This window comes from Pholcus phalangioides, unplaced genomic scaffold (genome assembly GCF_987345545.1).
Source record: "Pholcus phalangioides strain wild (caught in Gottingen) unplaced genomic scaffold, Ppha-v1.0 ptg000015l_1, whole genome shotgun sequence".
Classification (NCBI taxonomy): Eukaryota; Metazoa; Arthropoda; class Arachnida; order Araneae; family Pholcidae; genus Pholcus; species Pholcus phalangioides.
In genome coordinates, this window is record NW_028301608.1 from 71,397,880 (window position 1) to 71,418,916 (window position 21,037).

General features: G+C 39.5%; 1 protein-coding gene across 4 annotated transcripts in view; it reads left to right on the forward strand.

The window, feature by feature from the left end:
• The window catches only part of LOC149076644 (rho-related BTB domain-containing protein 1-like), a 406,423-nt gene that overhangs the window by 344,930 nt on the left and 40,456 nt on the right, over positions 1–21,037 (forward strand). For 3 of the 4 annotated variants that reach the window (XM_089244257.1, XM_089244256.1, XM_089244264.1), the window contains one exon: positions 20,681–20,829. The exons of the other annotated variant lie outside the window; for it this stretch is intronic. In XM_089244257.1, the coding sequence (XP_089100383.1) occupies positions 20,681–20,829 (149 nt within the window). The remainder of the gene's footprint in view (positions 1–20,680; positions 20,830–21,037) is intronic. 4 annotated transcript variants of the gene reach the window in all.

Below are 21,037 nucleotides of genomic sequence, written 5' to 3' on the forward strand. Positions count from 1 at the left end.
CAATTTCTCATAAGTAGGGCTCTGATTTTTACCTAGAGATGAAACGTCGTTGCTGATAAATTATTAGCTACTAAGTTTCTTCTTTAGGTCACAAAAATCAAAGCCCTTGTCATAAAAGCTTGTCTTATCAATAATTATAAGGTTTCGAGATGAATGCACATATATATGCATACAGTGTCACTTTATTGACAGTGATTGACGGTAACATTTATTTGAAGACAACCAACCAAAAAACAACGTTAAATGCGAATAAAACTGTTTTGTTGGCGTCAAAAGAGACGTTGCAACAACATCGTAATTGGATTTTTGAGCACACGTGTCCGTATAAAAAGTTAACATTTTTATTTTAATAACTATACACTCCCTTGCAACATGAATGGCATATCTGAGTACTATACACGTTATTTGGATAATTTTTCTAATTGAAAGTATTCCTGTAGGGTGAACGCGGTTTGCCAGTAAAGTGAAATACCATACGTCTTGTTACCTATGCCCTCTGTACATTACATACAGTAGTGTCTGTTATGTGAAATATTGTATTTAAGCCAACTCACACGTTGCTTCGTTCGCCTGTGGGAGAGAGGTCACATTATGAACCAAAAACCCATTTGGATATAACTTGTCATTCAGCGAGACATCAGATTTTCACGACGACTAAAAATCTCACCGTATCGAAATTATAATCAATAAACCGATAATTTTTTTTGAAATCTGATTATTTATACTTCCTGTGATTTGTTCGAAATTCTGATTCACCCAAATTCAAATTTGTAAATAATTCAAACTTCATCCTGAACAGTAACTTGATGACATGCCGTCTGCAAGCGCAATGTTTACATTGATTGAAAATAACTTATTATATATTTTTTTTATTGTGTTTTAATTTTCATAAATTAAAAATAAATTAAATTCAAACACATATTTATACTGCAAACAATATTTGAACAATTGTCATTTAACGGGAAAACGGGGGGGGGGGTTAGGAAATTGATCATGGTCGCAAGGGGGCCACAGGAATGAAAAATGGTTGAAAGGGGGGGGTCATGAACAAAAAAAGGTTGAGAACCATTGGTCTAGGGTGTTCACTCGATTAGTGAAAGGAAGTGGGTTTGATTCCCCGCAGGGGCAGTTAAATTTTCTCTCTTTTCAAAATACAGGGTGATTATAAAAAAACTATCCCGACATATGGGCCTCTAACTATCATACCATTCACAGAAACTGAATGAAATTTTGGCATAAGGTGTTTTGAGGTATGCGCTCAAGAATGATATGGAAAACAACAGTGTCACTCTAACAGTTACGATTACAGTGAGAATATTTCGAAAATATCAAACGGCAACACCAAGTTTTTTGTATTGGAATGCGATCTCCATACTGAAAAACACTAAATAGCGTTGGAATGGCACCTGTAGCACGAAAATCCCCGGAGCTAGGCAAGGAAAAAGTAAAAAGGACTCTGTCGTGCACCAGAGCATTAATGTTCGTTTCATTCGTCACACCGTTTCTTCGGCTGAGATCCCAGCCCGATTAGTCCTCCACAAGGTCCTGTGGAAAATTTGTGAAACACAATAAAATGCTTTATTTTATGCTGCTTCTCTGTCCTTATTGGTTGTCCTCACTTTTAGCCTATCTACCGCCGGTGATTTTCATGCTACAGTTGCCGTTCGAACGCTATTTAGGGTTTTTCACAATGGAGATCACATTCCAATACAAAAAACTTGGTGTTGCCGTTTGATATTTTCGAAATATTCTCACTGTAATCGTAACTGTTAGAGTGACACTGTTGTTTTCCATATCATTCTTGAGCGCATACCTCAAAATACCTTATGCCAAAATTTCATTCAGTTTCTGTGAATGGTATGATAGTTAGGGGCCCATATGTCGGGATAGTTTTTTATAATCACCCTGTATATCTTCGCATCAGCCAGCTGTTAAACAAACCTTTTTGTATAATACAGAATTTATAAGAACTCTCTCTATTCATTGTTCATTTTCTCAAAAAAAGGCCGAATTCGAAGGATTGAGAGAAAACTAATAGGTGTGGAAACAGTCGAACACAGACATACACATGACAGTTTGGCTTTGTCACAACCAAAGCCGCTTGAAAGTTTAATGCACTTTTAGTGCAGCTTTGGTTACCAGTTGAACAAAAAAAAGGGATGAGGTGATTTCCATTACAATTTTTAATCCATTAAATTTTCAATTTAAAAATTTTTCAGAAGGCGATCTTTTTTCGAGGGCCATGTTCAGGCGATGTTTTGAGGTATTTGGCGATGTTTGGGACAGCGATGTTGTTGACCGCGATGTTTTTGTCACAGCGATGTTTTGACAAGCGATGTTTTTGTCACAGCGATGTTTTGACAAGCGATGTTTTGACGTAGACAGAAACATGTATTAAACATGATTAAACATGTTTCTGACGACACAGAAACATGTATTTAAAAAAAACCATCCTAATAAAATGAGATGCTGTATATTGAGATTCAGAGACGAAGGAGAAATGGTTCGACGTTTGTTTTTCTATTTTTCATGACTTCTGACTGTGTGAGAGAATTTGTGAAGAAAAAAAATACATAAATGACTACAAATAAAAAGAAAAGATACACAGCATTTTAATTATCACCATGAACATAGGCGTAAGCAAAATTTTCTCGGGGGGGGGGGTGGGTGGTTCACGTTTTTACCTGCAAAATAACACTACAATTTTGGCTCAAGGGGGGTTAGAACTCCAATCCCCACCCCCTCTTGCGTACGCCAATGACCATGAAGTTATCGTCGAAAACACCAGGAAACCCCCATGCGTTCTGAAACTACTTTCAGAACGAATGTGAATAATCATTTCAGCATTCTATATTTACAGAAGACAAATCTCAACAATGATTCTTGTGCATGAAAGAAAAAATGATTCGATATACGAGATCACACACTGATTGCATGCACCATGAAAATTGAGACAAAAATGTCTCGTGCATCTCTTTTCTGGACATACACAAATTATACATCATGTTGTACAATGGAAAAGTGAAGGAAATTTTTTTAAGTAATTGAAAAAAATTATTTTAGCTAAATCACTATATTTATTTTAATTTGCATGTTTTTTTTTCATTACTTTCCGTACTGCCAACTGTAAAAGCCACCCCCCCCCCCAACCCACGGAGAACCCATGAATTCATAGAACCAGAATCAGCATTCTGAGGTGATGCCTGGCCCTATTTCGGGCCATAAGTTACCAATGAATTTATGTTTGAGAAGTCTGCACACTTTTCCAGACGTCCAGGCTTGCTCATTATCCCCTAGGGTTGACAAAACAGAATTTTGCTTAAAAAAGGACACCATTAACCAAATGTCCTTGCAAATGTAGTTGTCGTTTTCTTCCCACATTTCTTGTATTCATATACCCGTGTGATTGGGTTGTATTGTTCAAAATCAAAGCCGGCACCGATTCCCGCGCGGAAATGTAGGAATTGCGAACGGAACCAAATATTTCTATAGGGAGAGGAAAAAATCGTTTTGCAGACCCATTCAACACATGCGCTCAATTAACAATATTTTAGCTGTCGGTCTTTTTTACTACTCAGCGAAAAGAGAGCCGCTGATAGCATACAATTGGTGTGCAGCCTGGCTGTTCCTTGAATAGATAGGCAGTATACCTACCATATGAAGGGGAAAAAAATCGTTTCTGTTGTAGGCCGGGACCTGACTACGGCGCGGTTGCAGGCGGTTGGGGGGGGGGGGGGAAAGGCATCATCTATAGTTTTATTCTGTCAACGCACAGATACAACTACAACCGCTGAGCGCGGTTTTTTCAACCGAGAAAATCCACATTTTTTTGGACGGTTGGGATAACCGGAAAGCTGCCATCATGTATTGCAAAGGTTTGAACACCCTGATGACGGTTCGGCTGGACCTGCGGTTGCGGTCTTCCATTGTCTATTAAGTGGTTTGACAAGGAGGGTGATGGGATTTCGGATGCACTGGACAAAGGAATTGCTCTCCTAGGTTGTCATAAAAATGAGGGGAAAAGACAAATTCGAAGAACTGTATGGCGAAGTTCTATTCGACAGAAGCTAATTCTTTGTTTGGCGCTTTTGCACTGATAACAATAAAAAAAACCAATGAAGAAAAAATTTTTCTAACTAGTGAAATTTTTTTGCTTTCCTACATGAGCATACATTAAAACTCGGTTATAATGACATTCATAAACTAACGTGATTACGCTAAAACCGAGATATATATTTTAGAACACTTGAATGAAATGCATTGAATCCCGATTATAACGTTTTAGCAAAAACCAATTAGTTACCTCATCCAAAAAAGTACAAATTACCACGGGGCCCAACCATTTCTAATAAATTCATAAAAAATTATCAGAAATAAAAATAATTAGACATCTGAAGGAATAAATTTTTATATTTGCAAAAAAATTCCATATAAAACTTTTGAAACATTTATTAAAAGCATAAGTATATGAACCGGGAAGGAAATATGTCCCTAAGCGTGTGTTTTGCTTTTTTTTGGTATTTATTTTTGTATCGTATATGAATGTGGCTGTCTATCTGTTGTTTTTGCAATTAAAAAAAACCATCTAGGCCAGCGGTTCTCAACCGGTGCTCCGTGTGAACTCCCAACGGCTCCGCGGCCCTCGAGGAAAATAAAAAAAGAACCAGTAAATTTGAAAAAAATAATTATTAATATTTTTTAATAAAAATAAATCAGTAACTTTGATGAATAAATAAAAAATAGGCCTACGGGGCCCCGCCATAGAAATTACATACAGGAAAGGGCTCCGTGGGTCAAAAAAGATTTGAGAACCGCTGATCTAAACAAAACATTGTACGCGGGTAATATCGAAGAGTGCACTAAGACAATTTTCACACCTACCGTTCTTTTCAAGCAGTTTTTGATTTACAAAGCCGCAACTAGAGAGAGCGGGTCCACTGTATCGAGTGCTGAACTAGCGGGGGCGCCGAATTTCCCCTTTAACGCCACTCCTTCTAACGTTTCCTTACACGGGGACGCCAAAAGCTTGCTAGCTCCAGTTAAAAAAGTATCTGCGGCCCTGTATGTACCTTAAACCTTGCAACATACATACTGATGTACAGGGCCACAACGACATGCGTGGTCAGCCGGGGCAAGCACGCATTTTGGCGCCCCCTTTTAATATTGAAGGAGAGATGAAAGGTTAACATTTGCGCTCCTGTCTGGCTCGGAGGTCGGGGCATCAGTCAGTGCCGTCTTAACGCATGGGCCAACCCGAGCACGGCCCGGGTGCCTCAAGAGAAGAGGGGCCTCCCAAAAATGAGATCCGATTGAAATTTTCAAGGATTTACCATGTAGGGCCTCCTAAAAACCACTTGACCCGGGGGGGCCCTATAATACTCTTAAGACGACCCTGGCACCAGTCCCACCTGCTCCTCTGTAGGTGCGGCCCTGATGCCGTATGTACAGGGTGTTAAGCAGGCCGGGGTAGCAAGTTCAGAGGGGCGGCAAATTTGAGTAATTCTTTACAACAGAGATTTTTCTTCAATAAATTTGAGTCACGCATATCGGAATAAAGTTTATAGAAATAACTTTTCGTGAAACGTTGGCTGGTTAAAGTATGAACCCAGTACCTATGAAAGCGTCGGCGTCGCTCATTTCTCCGATTTCTCACGATTAGGTAAGCAATACAGGCTGTCGTCTCGAAGTCCATACTGGAAATAAACTAGTGTAAAAAATAAAAAAAACCAGGTGTAGAGGAAGGTGGAATCAGGACAAAGATCTCAGGATTCATGTTACTTCTTAATGTCATGCATCGGTTTTTGCCAAAAACCGTCTTGGTGCAAACATTGAGTGCACAATGTATTTTTATGAGGTTTTCTTTTAATCCCATTTTTGACTAACGTTGCGTTTGTGCAATGCTTTGTTTAATATTTTTCACGTAAATGTTTTTATGAAAGGGGCCATTCTAGTATTACGTAAGCAGATTTTCAGCCATTTTTGACCCCCCCCCCCGTCAGTAAAATTTTGTCAGCAGCTTAGTGTCATATATATTTCATATCTTCAAAAAAGGGGGTGGTTGATGACGTAAGCAACCTTCAAACCCCCCTCGCCCCTTTGTCATGGAATGTCCGCACATCCGAACCCCCCATCCCCCCCCCCCCCCACACCTTCGATGCTGACGTAATACTTGAATTACCCCAAATGATCATTTTTGGGAACTAAAAGGTCTAATGAGTATCAATGTTTTTTAAATTTTGATTTTTTACGGTTTTTAAAACATGAAATTTTCAGACATTTCACTCCGATTTCCTATCTGAATTTTTTTTTCCTGACCATCAAAAGAAATATATATTTTTTTTAAATAGGAGAAAATAATTTTTTCCTTGACTTTTTTTTTGGTCATATGGGGTTTCCCAAACTTACAATTATTATGCTTAATTTCCATTAATTAGAAATTTAATTAATTTGAAATTCACTTTAATTACAAAGAAAAACGTGCTAAATTCCTGGCCAATTTTTTTAAACTTCAAAAATATGTTACTTAAATAGTTTTTTAATATATGTTATTTAAATAAATTATGATTCCAGTCATCATATATAAAAAAATTTGTGCGATTTGGTCACGAATCGTAAAAGCATCAAAAGTGGGTCAACTTGTAGGCTGTCTTTCTTCAACTCTGAATTAATTTCAAACGGCAAATATTGTTACAGAAAATAAAATTTCATTAAATGAATATTTTTATTAGTATATACAGTAAAACCCCTCCTTTTTGTGAACACGGACAGGACAAAAAAATTAAATCCATGTAAAATGGGTGACCGTTAAAAGAGGTTTGAAATTCATACTTTTATATATTATACAACTGTAAATTATTATTTGTCCGTAAAAGAAGGAGTATCCGTTAAGAGGGGGTTTTAGTGCAATGCAGCTTATGAGCACGAATTTGCATGCTAACTGGAGCCAACTTCAGCTTGGTGAAAATAATTTAGCCAATCCCGAGATGTCACGTGACATTAAAAAATGAAAAACCCCGGTAGCTAACAGCAGTGTGTGTTTCACGCGAAATTCCACGGTTGCTGATAAGATCAACCGCACCAGCCGAACCGCAGTGTGCCGGCAGCCGTACTGCTGGACTTCCTATGGTGTGTAATTTTTTTTCCGTTCATCTCTGTCGGATGACCAGCTGCGTGTACTGAATCGAACCATTCCTTGCCGTTCGTGTAAGATTGAACTATTTATCAGATAGTAATAATCACAAATTTGCTCTACTATCGTGGAATCATGTCCCCCACAAGGGGTGGCCTGGGAAGACTCCAGCCCTGGGGCCCGGGACGATTTTCATTATTTTTTTGTTTTTTCACACTATAAATCCATCATAAAGGGGCCCCGTGAAAGTCTGGTCGGGGGCCTCCGCAAAAGATTCCAGCCTAGGGGCCCTACTTCAGGATGTGGGGGCCATGTGTGGAATAATGAAACACTCCTATGTGAGCAAAAAAATGCTTAAGATTTGTTTTTTTCAAAGTTCAAAGGATTTCATAGTGACATGATGAACTAGATTCTACCCCACGTAAGTTTGCTTTTATTTAAATTACATTTTTTTTGCTTTCTTTTATGTAATTAACTGTAGAAAAAACATCCGCTGTCGTTTAAACTGGGATTGTTGCCAATAATTTTTAAGTTCAACTATTGAATTCGGTAAAATTGTTGTGCAGATGTCGACTCCCAATTTCCAAGTTCGGCATTTGACCCCACAAGGGAAGGGCTGACATGGGAACGGGCCTGGAACAATTAATATAATTTTTTGGGATTTTTCAAGCTATAAATGAACTACAGAAGAGCCCGTGAAAAGTTTTGCTTGGGGGGAGGGGGGGGGGGAGATGAGGCAAAAGTAAATAATGGACCCCGTAAATTAGAAAAAAGTGTAATGTTTGGGTTTTACGCGGCCCAGGTTGTGCGCCGGTCCTTAAATCCACCTCCTACTTGGGCCCTCCAGAAATTCCAGCCTACGGGATGTGAGGGCATAGCCCAGCCAACAAAATATTAAACAACAGGATATTCACTGACTAGCCAAGCATCTCTTCACCTTAGTCTCACCCCCTCCCCCGTTCCCCAATTCTTGCTTTGCCCTCAGTGGAGAAAACGGTTGAGGCTGTCAAAGGGAAATGAGAAAAAGTGATTTCCGCTGTGAAAGTGAGAGCCGCTCTTAGGAGTGTGCGACAGGAGCGGTCGCACTGGGCACCGTGCTTTGTGGACCCCTGCACTCACGGTAAACTATTGGAGGCTTTCATGAATTCTGAAATTACTTCTTGAATTAATTCTGAAGCTTCAACAATTTTAAATTCCCCCCCCCCCCCTGTAATTTATGAATTTTTATTGATGTTGGAATTATTTCTTTCAATTATTTTTGATTCATCAAGTACAAAATTTTTATCGGTTTCAGGATTTTTTTTTCTTTAATTAGTTTAAAATTACCTTCAGTGCTGAATTTTCGCCAGGTTTTGTGTTAATTTATTGAATTGTGTATTTAGCATTTTTTGTGTGGATATTTCGCAGCATTCTTGTATATTTTGAAATAATGGATGCCGATTCTTTCCCCCCACCAAATATATAAAATCGGGAAAATATTTTTCGTGTCTGAAACTGTTGAGACGCACCGGACCCCTTAGGTAAGGGCGGGAGTGTCGTCAAAAAGAATGGGCCCACCCAGACACAGCTCAGGGTCTAAAAGAAGAGGAGTCTCACAAAAATTAGATCCGGTTGAAACTTTCGACAATTTGCCTAATACGGCCTCAGAAAAATCACTTGGCCTGGGGGCCCATCAAAGATCCTAGTGCAGGCAGCGTTGGAGGATGTGTGGGGCATCTTATACACTTATATATATGTCAGGAGTTCTCTCAAACTTTTCCCACCCGCAGCACCTCTTTCTCTAATCAACGCTTATCCGCGGATCCCCACAGAGCAGTTTGACAAAGAGTCTCTTCGAAAAACCTTTGCAGGGTGCCGCGGCACAAAGTTGGAGAACCCCTGCTTTATGTATTTGTACCCCTTTCTGTTTTCAATGTAAGCTTCCCCAATATTCTAAAACACTATACTCAAATGTTCCGTGACTTTACTCTGTGGTGATGGTTGTCAATTTAAATTATCGGAGAACTTGAAACGCGAATCCAACTAAATCATCAACAATCCAATCCAAAAAACTGTAAAATACATACGATAGAATTACGGGACGCTCTACTTCAAAAAGGACGTATGGTGAGCCGAAAATATGTGTAAATATCGTGGCCTGTACAAAGAAATAACTGACATACTTTGAGCAACACCAATCATTTTTGACTTCCGGCGTCCCTGCAACTGAGCAACTTTACAATTCTGTTACAGTCGTTTATACGACGTTCAAGAGGCCGTTTTATAAAACACGTTTTATGTGTTAGTCGAAGTGAATATAACAGCCTTTTTAAAAAATGTCCCCCCCCATACATATAAAATTTTATGTGTTATAATTGCATTCGAATTCTGTTCTAAAAAAATATTTCATACTTGAGAGGAAATTAAATCACATTTCAAATCATTTAAAGAAATAAAATTTGGCACAACATTACCTTTGGGACACGACATTGAGTACAAAATTACAACAAAATCTTCTCGACTTGCAAAAATTTCCCCATCTTGGACTTTTCTTCAATCAGGAGCTTGCTCTTTGGTTGTTTCTCTACTTTATAATCGTTTCAAAAAGTTGAAACGAACATATTCAACTGGTTTGCAAGCAGGGCCGTTATTTCAACTTTTTCCGGGGGGGGCAAAACACATGTACTCAATGTATGTGTATATATATACCATTTTTAGTGTATTTTCAAAAGCCCTAAATGACGGGCCTGTTTGCAAAATGAACTTTCGTTATCAATTTAAAATTCTTGTTGAATTCTTCCAAAATTTCGTTTTTTTTAAAGAGAGCGTTTTTTGTTTTTCCGACATTACGAACGACGAATTTGACACAGTCAGCAAGCAGTGCCGTCTGAACGCATGGACCCACCCGAGCACGGCCCGCGGACCTCAAGAGAATAGGGGGGGGGGCTCACAAAAATGGGAAGTAATTGAAATTTTCGAGAATTCTCTAGGTTGGGCCTTAGAAAAATCAATTGGCCCGGAGGCCCATGATGCTCCTAAGACGGCCCTGTCAGCAAGCAAAGCACCACATCGAAAGAAAGTTCTACAGGAAATGATCGAACGAACTTGCTGTGCATGTGTACCTATTTTCGGCAGACCTGTACCCCCCAAATGCTTACAGTAGAGTTTCTCACCCTCTCGGGATAACGTTGAAAACATAGGGAGAGAAAAAATTCTGAAAGATCATACGGCCGTCAAAACAATTGAAACCCATTTCTTCGGGACTCTCCACATCTACGTATTCTGAGAAAGAGGCAATAAACAAATTATTTAAGTGTCCACTCTAAATGGTCATCAGCAATCTCACTGGCAATTTTCGTATACGTCAGCAATCACCCTAAAATTTATGTTTTTTGCAATGACAATATGCTAGAACTGTTGCAGCAACGCTTTTTCACTGCATACAAAAATTTTGCGTGCATTTGATGGATATAAATTACGTTTTTCTTTTTTCAAAAGTTTCCGAGTTTTAGTCGAAGTGAAAACGTCGAATAATTGAGGTTTTACGTTAAATAAATGAATGAAATATTTTAACATGAAAATGCATTTGTTGTATTGTTGTGTAAAATTGATTGTTACCAGTTGCTACCCAAGTTAAACGTGGTATAAACATGAAAGTTGTATAACTGAGTGACGTATGAACGAGGTTACTCTGTAATTTGTAGATATGCCCTATTAAAAATAATCGTTTTTAAATTTTATGAAACGCAATTCAACAAACATCGCAACTGGCCTCGATGCAGGGCCAAACTCTTCTGACATAGATTTATTATAATTAACTCTTAATGCTCAAAATAAAAATTTAACAAAAATTCAAATTTTTAGTTTTGCTTACCGTTCTTTTGGGCTAGAACCGTAGGATTCATCCACGTGGGAAAAAAATTAATCTTTTATGTACGCAAACTCGGTCAACTACACTGCTCAAAACAATTAGAGGAGCAAGCAAAAAAGTGAAGAAAACCGTGCGAGACAGCCACGTATTGGCATACAATGGATAGTACACGCGTATCAATGCGCAATACAGAAAAATGACGTAAAAAAATTTGGAATTAAGCTTTAATTCTTTGAAAATATGGAAAAAACATGAAAAGATGATTTAGGGTAACAATTTGGTTACATGTAAACGATAAAAAAAAGTACTGTTTAGACATGATGCATGAGTTTTAATAGGGCGTGTGGTCTCCTCGAACAGCTAAGACTGCTGCACACCGGTTTGCCATGGATGCGATGAGGTTATCGATCAGACTTTGGGGAATACTGTTCCACTCCTCAAGAAGTGCAATCTGCAAGTCTCGGACAGTAACAGGCGGCCTATGCTCGATTGGATTCAGGTCAGGAGAGCACGCTGGCCATTCCATACGCTGTATTGTTTCAGCTTCAAGCATGTTCTCCACCAGACGAGCTCTATGCGGTCGGGCATTATCATCCTGGAAAACAAAGGAATCTCCAATGGCTCCAGCGTAAGGGATGACATGAGGTCGCAGTATCTCGTCTGCATACCTTCGGGCCGTCAAAGTGCCATTCCGAATGATATGCAGGTCCGTACATCCGCCTATGCTGATTCCACCCCATACCATCCAACCAGCTCGTCTGTATTGTGACCTTTCACGAACGAATGCGGGGTTATTTCGAGTGCCCCTGTCCCTCCATACCAAAGCTGCATTAAGAGTAAGCGTAAACAGTCCTATCGTTAAACTGGTAGCCAAACGGCATCAGCGCCCTTTCTGTTTAGATGGGTAGCTGCTGGCCTGTGATTGGCTGCTAGCATCGGGTAGTAAAGTCATTTCCCATAATGCATTTCCCCATCACGGCGCCATTTTGTTTACTTACTCATGTGAAGACTCTCGGTTAGGTTGGTTAGCTATTGCTCGTGGTTATTTTGGCAAATTGTTCATCTTTAAAATTATAAAAACGGGCCTTCTGAGGGCCAACTAAAATTATATTTATTGAATAAGTCCGCGTGCATTTGATGGGTGTAAAATGAACACGAAGACGGGTGTTCACAAGTATAGATTTAGCTGTTGAAGTGTCGATAACATTGTTATTGTTACTGAGTGATTTATATTTTTATGCACAAGTACGTCTCCTATAAAGAAGTTAAAAATGTCCGCTTTAGTGGGAATTAAGATTTTTAGGTTCCGTAGCAATAGACTGAAAAATAAATCAAAGTTGAAATCGGAATAACGCGATCAAGGGAAGGGGGAAGAGAAGCGTGGGAGCCACGTGATCAATCGGCAAGTTTGACCCATCAAACTTCAGATGGCGCTGCCATCAATTCCGCGGCCTTTCTTTAACATTGAGTGGGTACGCTTAACTTACAAGCGGCTTTGCTCCATACCGAAAGACCAGACGCGCCTCCACGTTAATATTCGTGAGAACCTCTAACGTCCCTCCATACCAGAACACGTCGGGTGCCACACTCCAGACTGAATCGGGACTCGTCTGTAAACAGAACTTGGCTCCCAATCTCGATGTTCAGCAGCCCATCTTCTTCGGGCCGCACGGTGGCGTGGGGTCAACGGAATGCAGACCATTGGCCTACGTGCATAGAGCCCTCTCTCATGAAGCCGATTACGTAGTGTTTGGATGGACACCCTTCATCCTGTTGCCAAGAGCAACCGTCTTTGCAGCTGCGTAGCATTCTCTGTTCTGTTTCGACGGGCTGTTAACCGTATATACCGGTCATCAGTTGCTGTAGTGGCGCGTGGCCGACCTTGCCCTGGTCGACGTCTAACATTTCCTGTTTCTTGGAATCGATTCCACAGCCTTGCAACAACACTTCTGGCGACTCCAACAGCGTCCGCGACACTACGTTGTGTTTGCCCGGATTCCAGTTTGCCTATAACACGCCATGCCATGGATTCCGGTAAATCACGTTGTTGAGACATCCTCAAGTCACCTTGTCTCAAAAAAAAATAATGCGCAATCAAATTTCACAGTTACGGCAGTAAAACAGACGTTTCTGCAACATCCCGATGTCTGCCCTTATCTCCTTTTTCTGGTTTTTGACGTCATGAACTTTGATTTGCATATGAAGTTTTCTTCTTCCGTTTCCTGCTAGGCTTTAAATTATGGATGATTCATTTTATGTTACTTATCGGTATACATCTTTGCGTAATTTTGTTAAAACCATGTGCTCCCCTGATTGTTTTGAGCAGTGTATTTTACTAGATTTCGAACAACTGTATTTTTGCAGACGCGAACCGTAAATATTTTTCTGTTCAACAATATCGTCTGTGAATAGAAGTTTTGAGGGGAGATGTATCCTCAAGACAGTACAGCGAATAAAAAAGGCCGATACGGAATGTAGCCGTTTTTTTCAGAAGCAAGGAAAAAACCCCTTGATTTGTTCGGACTGGGAGAGGGAGGGGGTTACTAGAGAGACCGTGAGCGAAATCACGTGATTCAGTACACACGTCATTACAGCCATTCCGTACAATACTTTTTGCGGGAAAACGCTTTAAACGAGAAATCTCGATGAGTATCAGTAATAAGAGAGTCGAGTTGGCACCAGAGAGTCGCAGGACCCAAGGAGGAAAAAGTAATGCGGGATCCACTGTATACAAAAGCTTGCAGCAAAGCTGTCTCAGTATCGCAACCCGCCCACGAGAGTGGGGCTGGCAGAGCTTCAGGCCTGGGGCCTGGACCATTCTTGTCATTTTTTGTCTTTTTTTCACACTATTAGTTCACTATAGAGGGAGTCTGCTGAAGAGCGCAGCCTACGGACCCCTGTTCCAGGATGTTGGGGTGGGGGGAGTTCATGTGCTTTATCGGCACCCAGAGGCAATTTCACTGTGGAATACGACGTCTGTTTACTCCAATTTTCATTCTATCGAGACATTATGGCCTTCTACGAACTGAAACAGTAGGGGTCGCGCGGTAGCCCTGTAGGTCCCTACGCACGCTCGACGACTAGATAAGGATTATTCTGGTGGCCTCCCTTATTCTAGTGGCTATAGCCCTGAAGACACACAAAATACTGGTGTCCTTGACGTGTCAGTAGCCATGACTATCACAATGTCTTTTCTTCCTTCCTAGGAGAAGGACTGCCATGAGAGCCGGGGGGGGGGGCCTTGTACAATGTTCTTTTCTTCGTTTCCGGGTTTGTTTTTTTTCGTTTACTTTTACATGTGTATAGTTAAAAAAAATATCAATGAGATCTAAGGTATGTAGGTCAAGATATCGGTCCATAGGAGTACAAATTGATATGATTGATATTAAAGAGTCCTGTCTATTTCCCTATGGGACATATCTGAAGGAAAGAAAATCAAAAAGATCTTTCCACTGGCCCCCCTGACTCCCGGTTTTATGTTTCATTCTCGCTGAAACATTCGTCCGAGTGGAAGACGATAGAAGACGAAGTGAACTCTTTGACTTATTGCATTTAATACACATACACATGATATAGGATGAAGCACGAATAGAAATAGATGTTAACGCGTTGGCTACATGATTGCGAATGCTCGAGAGAGCGTGAGACACAGAAGCAGAACAGACAGCAATCTTAAATCACTTGGACATTATAAACAAAGCACAGAATAAGGTCTATTAGATGCTGCCATCTATATTAACGAAATAGATCACAGCACCCCTCCCTTCTTAGTTAGGAAAGTCGTCGATTCCCAGTCGTTTTGGGCGAATGATTGTTCGTTTCGGTCTCGGAGTCTTTGTTGCCACAGTTCCGTTATCGTTTGGTATCTGCTCGTTTGCAAACGTTGAACTTGAAGGTTCTGCACTAGTCTCTGTTGACACATCTGCAGGAATTGGACTCGATCCGGAAATCTCTGAACTTGTAGGATCTGTAGGATAACGGTTCATCATTTGGTCAGCGTGACGTCGGACAACATCTCCGGTATTGGTGATGGCTTTGTATGACACTGGTCCGGTTGGTTTCACAACAGTAGCCGGAATCCAGGATGCACCCTGGCTATAATTTCTGATGTAGACAGCATCTTTGGCATCGAATCGTCTCACTTTTCGTTGCTTTTGCTCTGTAGCTGCATCTTGCTCTTGTTTCCACCTTCTATCACCCACCAAGTCTGGATGAAGACGGTCCAAGACAGTAGTTAGCCTCCTTCCCATCAGTAGCTCAGCTGGACTGACCCCTGTTACTGAAGATGGCGTGATGTGTTGATGAAGTAGGAAATTGGAAAGACGCTTTCTCCAGGAACCTGAAACGATGCGTTTTAGAGAGTCCTTCACCGACTGGACAGTTCTCTCTGCTTGACCATTTGCACATGGTCTGTAAGGAGCAATCAGTGCTTGACGAATACCATTACTTTCCAGGAAACGGCGAAAATCGTTAGATGTGAACTGAGGTCCATTATCGGAAACTACAACATCCGGCAAACCATGAGTAGCGAAAATCTCGCGCAGCACATCGATGGTTTCGGTGGCAGTAGTTGATGTCATTCGTCGTACTTCAGTCCACTTGGAGTAAGAGTCAATCAGAATCAAGAAGTTTTGTCCTTGAAATGGTCCAGCGAAATCTATGTGAACTCGAGACCAAGGCTTTGTCGTTATTTCCCACGGATGGATTGGAACTCTGGGAGGTGCATGCCTTGTACGTTGACAGTTCGTACATCTTCTTACGTAGTTTTCAATATCAGCATCCATGCCTGGCCACCATACGAACGATCTTGCAAGAGCTTTCATGCGTTCAACGCCTGGATGCGCGACATGCAATTCACTTAAAACTCGAGATCGACCTGGCACTGGAATAATTACTCTATTTCCCCATAATAAGCAATTTTTATGCACTGATAGTTCATTCCTTTTTATGAAATAAATTCGAAACTGTGAATTTTTCATCTCAACAGGCCAACCTTTTAGTACCCAGTTCAACACTCTAGAAAGTATTGGATCTCTAATAGTCATTTTTGAGATATCCACAGCATGAAGTGGTGGATTTTCTAATTCTTCTATGAATAGCACTTCTAATGGAGAAGTGACCATGGATTCGGGAGTTTTTGCATTCGGTAATCTGCTTAGGGCATCCGCATTACCAATTTTCTTTCCCGGCTTATGAATTAACAAAAAATCATATGCATTTAGAAGCAAACTCCACCTTAGCATTCGCGGAGATAAAATCTCTTTCGTGGGCTTATTTTTATTGAACATTCCCAACAGAGGTTGGTGGTCAGTAACTATAGTGAATGAGTGACCATACAGAAAATGATGAAACTTTTTTACTCCAAATACTATACCCAAAGCTTCCTTATCGATTTGAGCATAGTTCCGTTCTGTAGTAGTTAAAGTTCTCGAGGCATAAGCTATTGGTGCTTCTGAACCATCAGGAAGTACGTGACTCAAAACCGCACCAACTCCAAAAGGTGAAGCATCGCATGCCAACACAATGGGAAGCTTTTCATCGAAAGGAACTAACACACAATCCGAACTTAACAATTCCTTCAGAGAATTGAAGGCATCATCGTGGATCTTTGACCATTTGAATGGTGCATTTTGATCCAGTAATCTATGCAACACTTCCGCAACTGTAGCCTTATCCTTAAGAAAACTGTTATAGAAATTTATCAGTCCTAAAAATGCCTGCAATTGTTGTTTGTTTTTTGGAATGGGAGTCGAACGTATTGCTTCAATTTTCGAATTGGAAGGGTGAATACCCGCAGCATCGATACGGTACCCTAAAAATTCAACTTCAGTGACTCCAAAAAGACATTTTTCTCTTTTAGCACGTAATCCGACATTTTTAAGTTTGTCTAGAACGCATTCTAATCTTGATGCTAATTGATCTAGAGAATTAGCCCTGATCAAAACGTCATCAAAATATGGAACTACTCCTTCCAAATTTGAAAACAAATTTTCGATCATATTTTGGAAAATTCCAGGAGCAACATTAACACCATATTGCAATCTGTTAACCTTGAAAGCACCCTTGTGAGTTACAATTGTCTGGGCCTCAGCTGAAGTTTCGTCTACACGAAGCTGTAAATAAGCCTGAGCTAAATCTATTTTAGCGTAATATCCTCCACCCTTCAGGTTTGACAGTAACTGATTAACAGCTGGAATTGGATAGGGGTGAGCATTCATGGCCTTATTCAAAGTTACCTTATAGTCCCCACATAATCTAACGTCACCTGAAGGTTTAATAACGGGAACAACAGGAGTTGACCACTTTGGGTTCGAAATAGGTTCAATAACTCCTTCATCCTGAAGTTTTTTCAAAGCAATCTCGATTTTTGGTTTCATTGCAAGTGGAACATTCCTAGCCTTGAGTCGAATGGGAGGAAATTGAGGATCAAGAGGTAAAGACACGACAGGTCCTGCAAATGTACCCAATCCAGCATCAAAAACCTCGCTATATTTTTGAATTACAAAATCCACAGGATTAGATTCAATCTTTTTGACTCCATTCAATGAAATACCCAGAGGCTCAAACCATGAGAAACCCAAAATATTTGTGCATTTACGTTTTGAAATTAGCAATTGTAATCTGACTTTCTTGTTCCCAAATTGTACTTCTACTATGCATGAACCTAGAAGTGAAATTAAATTTCCTTGAAAATCCCGCAACTTCACAAAAGTGTTTCTAAGCTTAGGTTTGCAGCAACCAAACAAAGTTTCAAAAGTTTCTTTAGAAATTATAGAATAATAAGATCCAGAATCAATCTCCATTTTTAATGCATGGTTGTTCAATAAAACCTCGATACCTTGTTTGAAACCAGAAAAGTTAACTACAGAATTCGAATATTCATTTTCGGTTTTAATTTCATGTGTATTATGTGTGTATGCTTTATTTTTCTGAATACTCTTGGCCCGGCATACAGTTTGTACATGCCCTTTCTTGCCACAGTGCCTGCAAGTCGCTGATTTGAAACGACAATTAGAACGGTCATGTCGTCCACCACAACCAAAACATACATAACTGTTATTAGAAAAATCATCCTTTGAAACATTTTTTTGTTTCGAATTAAATTTCTTTTTACACTTCACTTGATCAACGAAATCAGAAGTTCCTGAATTAGAAACTTGAGAATTTTGAGAATGAATTTGTTTTGATTGTGAAAACGCAGTTTCAGCTGCAAGGCACTTGGCAACAGCATCGTCAAAATTCAATTTTGGCTCTGCCAGTAACTTCCGTTGAGTTCCTTCATCTCGTAATCCACATACCAACTGATCGCGCAATCGTTCAGCAAGAGTAGCACCAAATTTACAATTTTCAGCTAATTTTCTTAATTCGGTAACGTACGAATTTACTGACTCATTGTTTAACTGTACTCTCTTATGAAATTGAAATCTGCAATAAATTTCGGAGGGTTTTGGGCAGAAATGATTCTTCAGTAGTTCGAGTATGTTATCGAAACTCACATCAGAAATCTGCTGAGGCGACACAAGGGAACGCAAAATCCCTAGCGTTTTTATTCCGCACACAGCCAAAAGAACAGCCCTTTTCTTTTCAGGAAGCGTTATCGCATTTGCTTCCAAGAAAAAAGTCAGCTGTTGTATATATAAATCCCAGGACCCCGAATTTGAGGTATCGAACTCAGGCATAGACCCAATTGTTGCCATGTTAGAATTTTATAAACATCAATATAAATAGATACCAGTGCCACGAAACTCGAGCGTGATAAGGAAAAGCAATGTCGAAATAAACATACCAGCTCTCATCAGGCATCAGTTTGGTAAACATCCCATAGTTCGTCGCCAGTTTTATGTTTCATTCTCGCTGAAACATTCGTCCGAGTGGAAGACGATAGAAGACGAAGTGAACTCTTTGACTTATTGCATTTAATACACATACACATGATATAGGATGAAGCACGAATAGAAATAGATGTTAACGCGTTGGCTACATGATTGCGAATGCTCGAGAGAGCGTGAGACACAGAAGCAGAACAGACAGCAATCTTAAATCACTTGGACATTATAAACAAAGCACAGAATAAGGTCTATTAGATGCTGCCATCTATATTAACGAAATAGATCACAGCACCCGGGCCCAGGGCTGGAGCCCTGTCAGCCCCCCCCCCTCATTAGGGGGCCATGGCAGTGGTATATTATTAATTATTATTAATTATTAATTTTCTTAATTTATTATCAATTTTCTTTTAAAGGAAAGTATGAATCAAAATGCTCAAAGAAGCACATTACTGCTTTAAATATGAAAACTCGGAAGTAAACAAAACTGTATCCATAATGTAGAATCATTTAGGTCCAGAGGAGTCTGGATTAGAGAGGTTCTACTGAACAATATGCAACAAAAATAATTCAGTGCATGATTCAAAACGCTCTCCTGTAAGGAAAGATATTGTGTTAATGACACTTTGTAGTCCGGTCAGCATCAGTGATAGCCAACCCGACAGACCAGTCACAACCCAGGCTCTGTCCCTCTCGTGAGATAGCCAACCCCTGGCATGTATATGTCACATATGGCATGTCATGGTATCAGGAGTTGCAGACAAAAACTTTCTTCTCTTCAAAAACTAAAAAAATAATAATTAAATTTTTTAATTGTGTGAGCATATCGTTGGCTATCAAGCAAATATTGTCAAGTCCACAAAAAGTTTTTGACGGACTACTGCAGTTGATATTAACAGTTATGCACCACGAACTGGTTATCTGAACATCAGTGAATATACTGTAGGTGTTAGAAATCTTTAAAATAATTTTGATTATTTTTCATAAGGATCCAAACTGACAAAATTTCAAAACCGGACTAAGTGATGCTTGAACGTCGACAATATGCTCTTTAATTTTGGAACGATCTGTTTCGAATGAATGATACGGTTTTGGGCTACCAAACCTACATTTTGTATGTTAGGTCTTCTATACAGTATTTATGTGAGTGCACTTGTATAGAAGGGGGCATACACTGCATTATACATTCAAATGTATGCAAAATTTCATTGTACATTTTAAATTTTTGAGGTTTCAACCCCGTCACAGAAGGCCCAAACATCACAGGTTCCATTGCTTATGCCGCCATTGTGTATGTGACTTTTATCAGAATGCATATAAACCTCAAACCACGACATGAGACTGTTATGTCACGACTATGTATTCTTTTAGGCAAAGCGACTATGCTTCGAGAATCGCTCATCACCAACCAAGCTGTCACGTATGATTTCTTCTAGAAAAAGAATATAATCTATTCTTACAGTCCGCCGTGATGTGAAATGGGGCGACATAGATCTCATTTGGTGCTTGGAGGACTATAAATGATTTGCATCATAATAACCGAATTGCAGATTCAAGAACAAAAAAATTTCTTACTTTAAAAAGTCAGGAAATAAGCATTTTAACAAAAACAAGAGAATAGTTAAATTATACCGAGAGGGAGAAGGAAATAATCTCATCCTGTGAAAATGGGTCTAAGGTCTTCATGTTAAAATTTAGAAATGGCATGCACATTGAAAATTATCTTGATTGTTGCACTGCTTAGGAAAAGTTGGGCACTCTAATCCAGATTGATAGTAAAGCCATTTAAAAATTGAGATTTTCATTGAGTGCCTTTTTTTTGTGCAGTAATTCAAATTAAGTTTCCCCCCCCCCCATTATTATCATCACATGTAGATCCACAATGCTGACCAGTTGGCAGATTGGTGTTTATATTATATTGCAGTTAATTATAATGAAATTTGCCGGAGAAATGCAAAATTGTTAAGAAATCTCCATCCTGAGAATCAAGCATATTTGAACCGAAACAGATGGCCACCAGTATGGTATGAAACTGATTTTTTGTTTGCTTTTTATTTTTTCATCATCATATGAACTGTGAGAATAAAATGTATATTTTTAATTATTATTTTTTGTCATATACTTCTTACAATTGGACAAAATTTGAGAATAAATTCTTTACTTATAATTGCAGTAACACAGCTCACTCTTTTTGTTTGCCACATGCTTATTTAATTTATATATTATATGTAT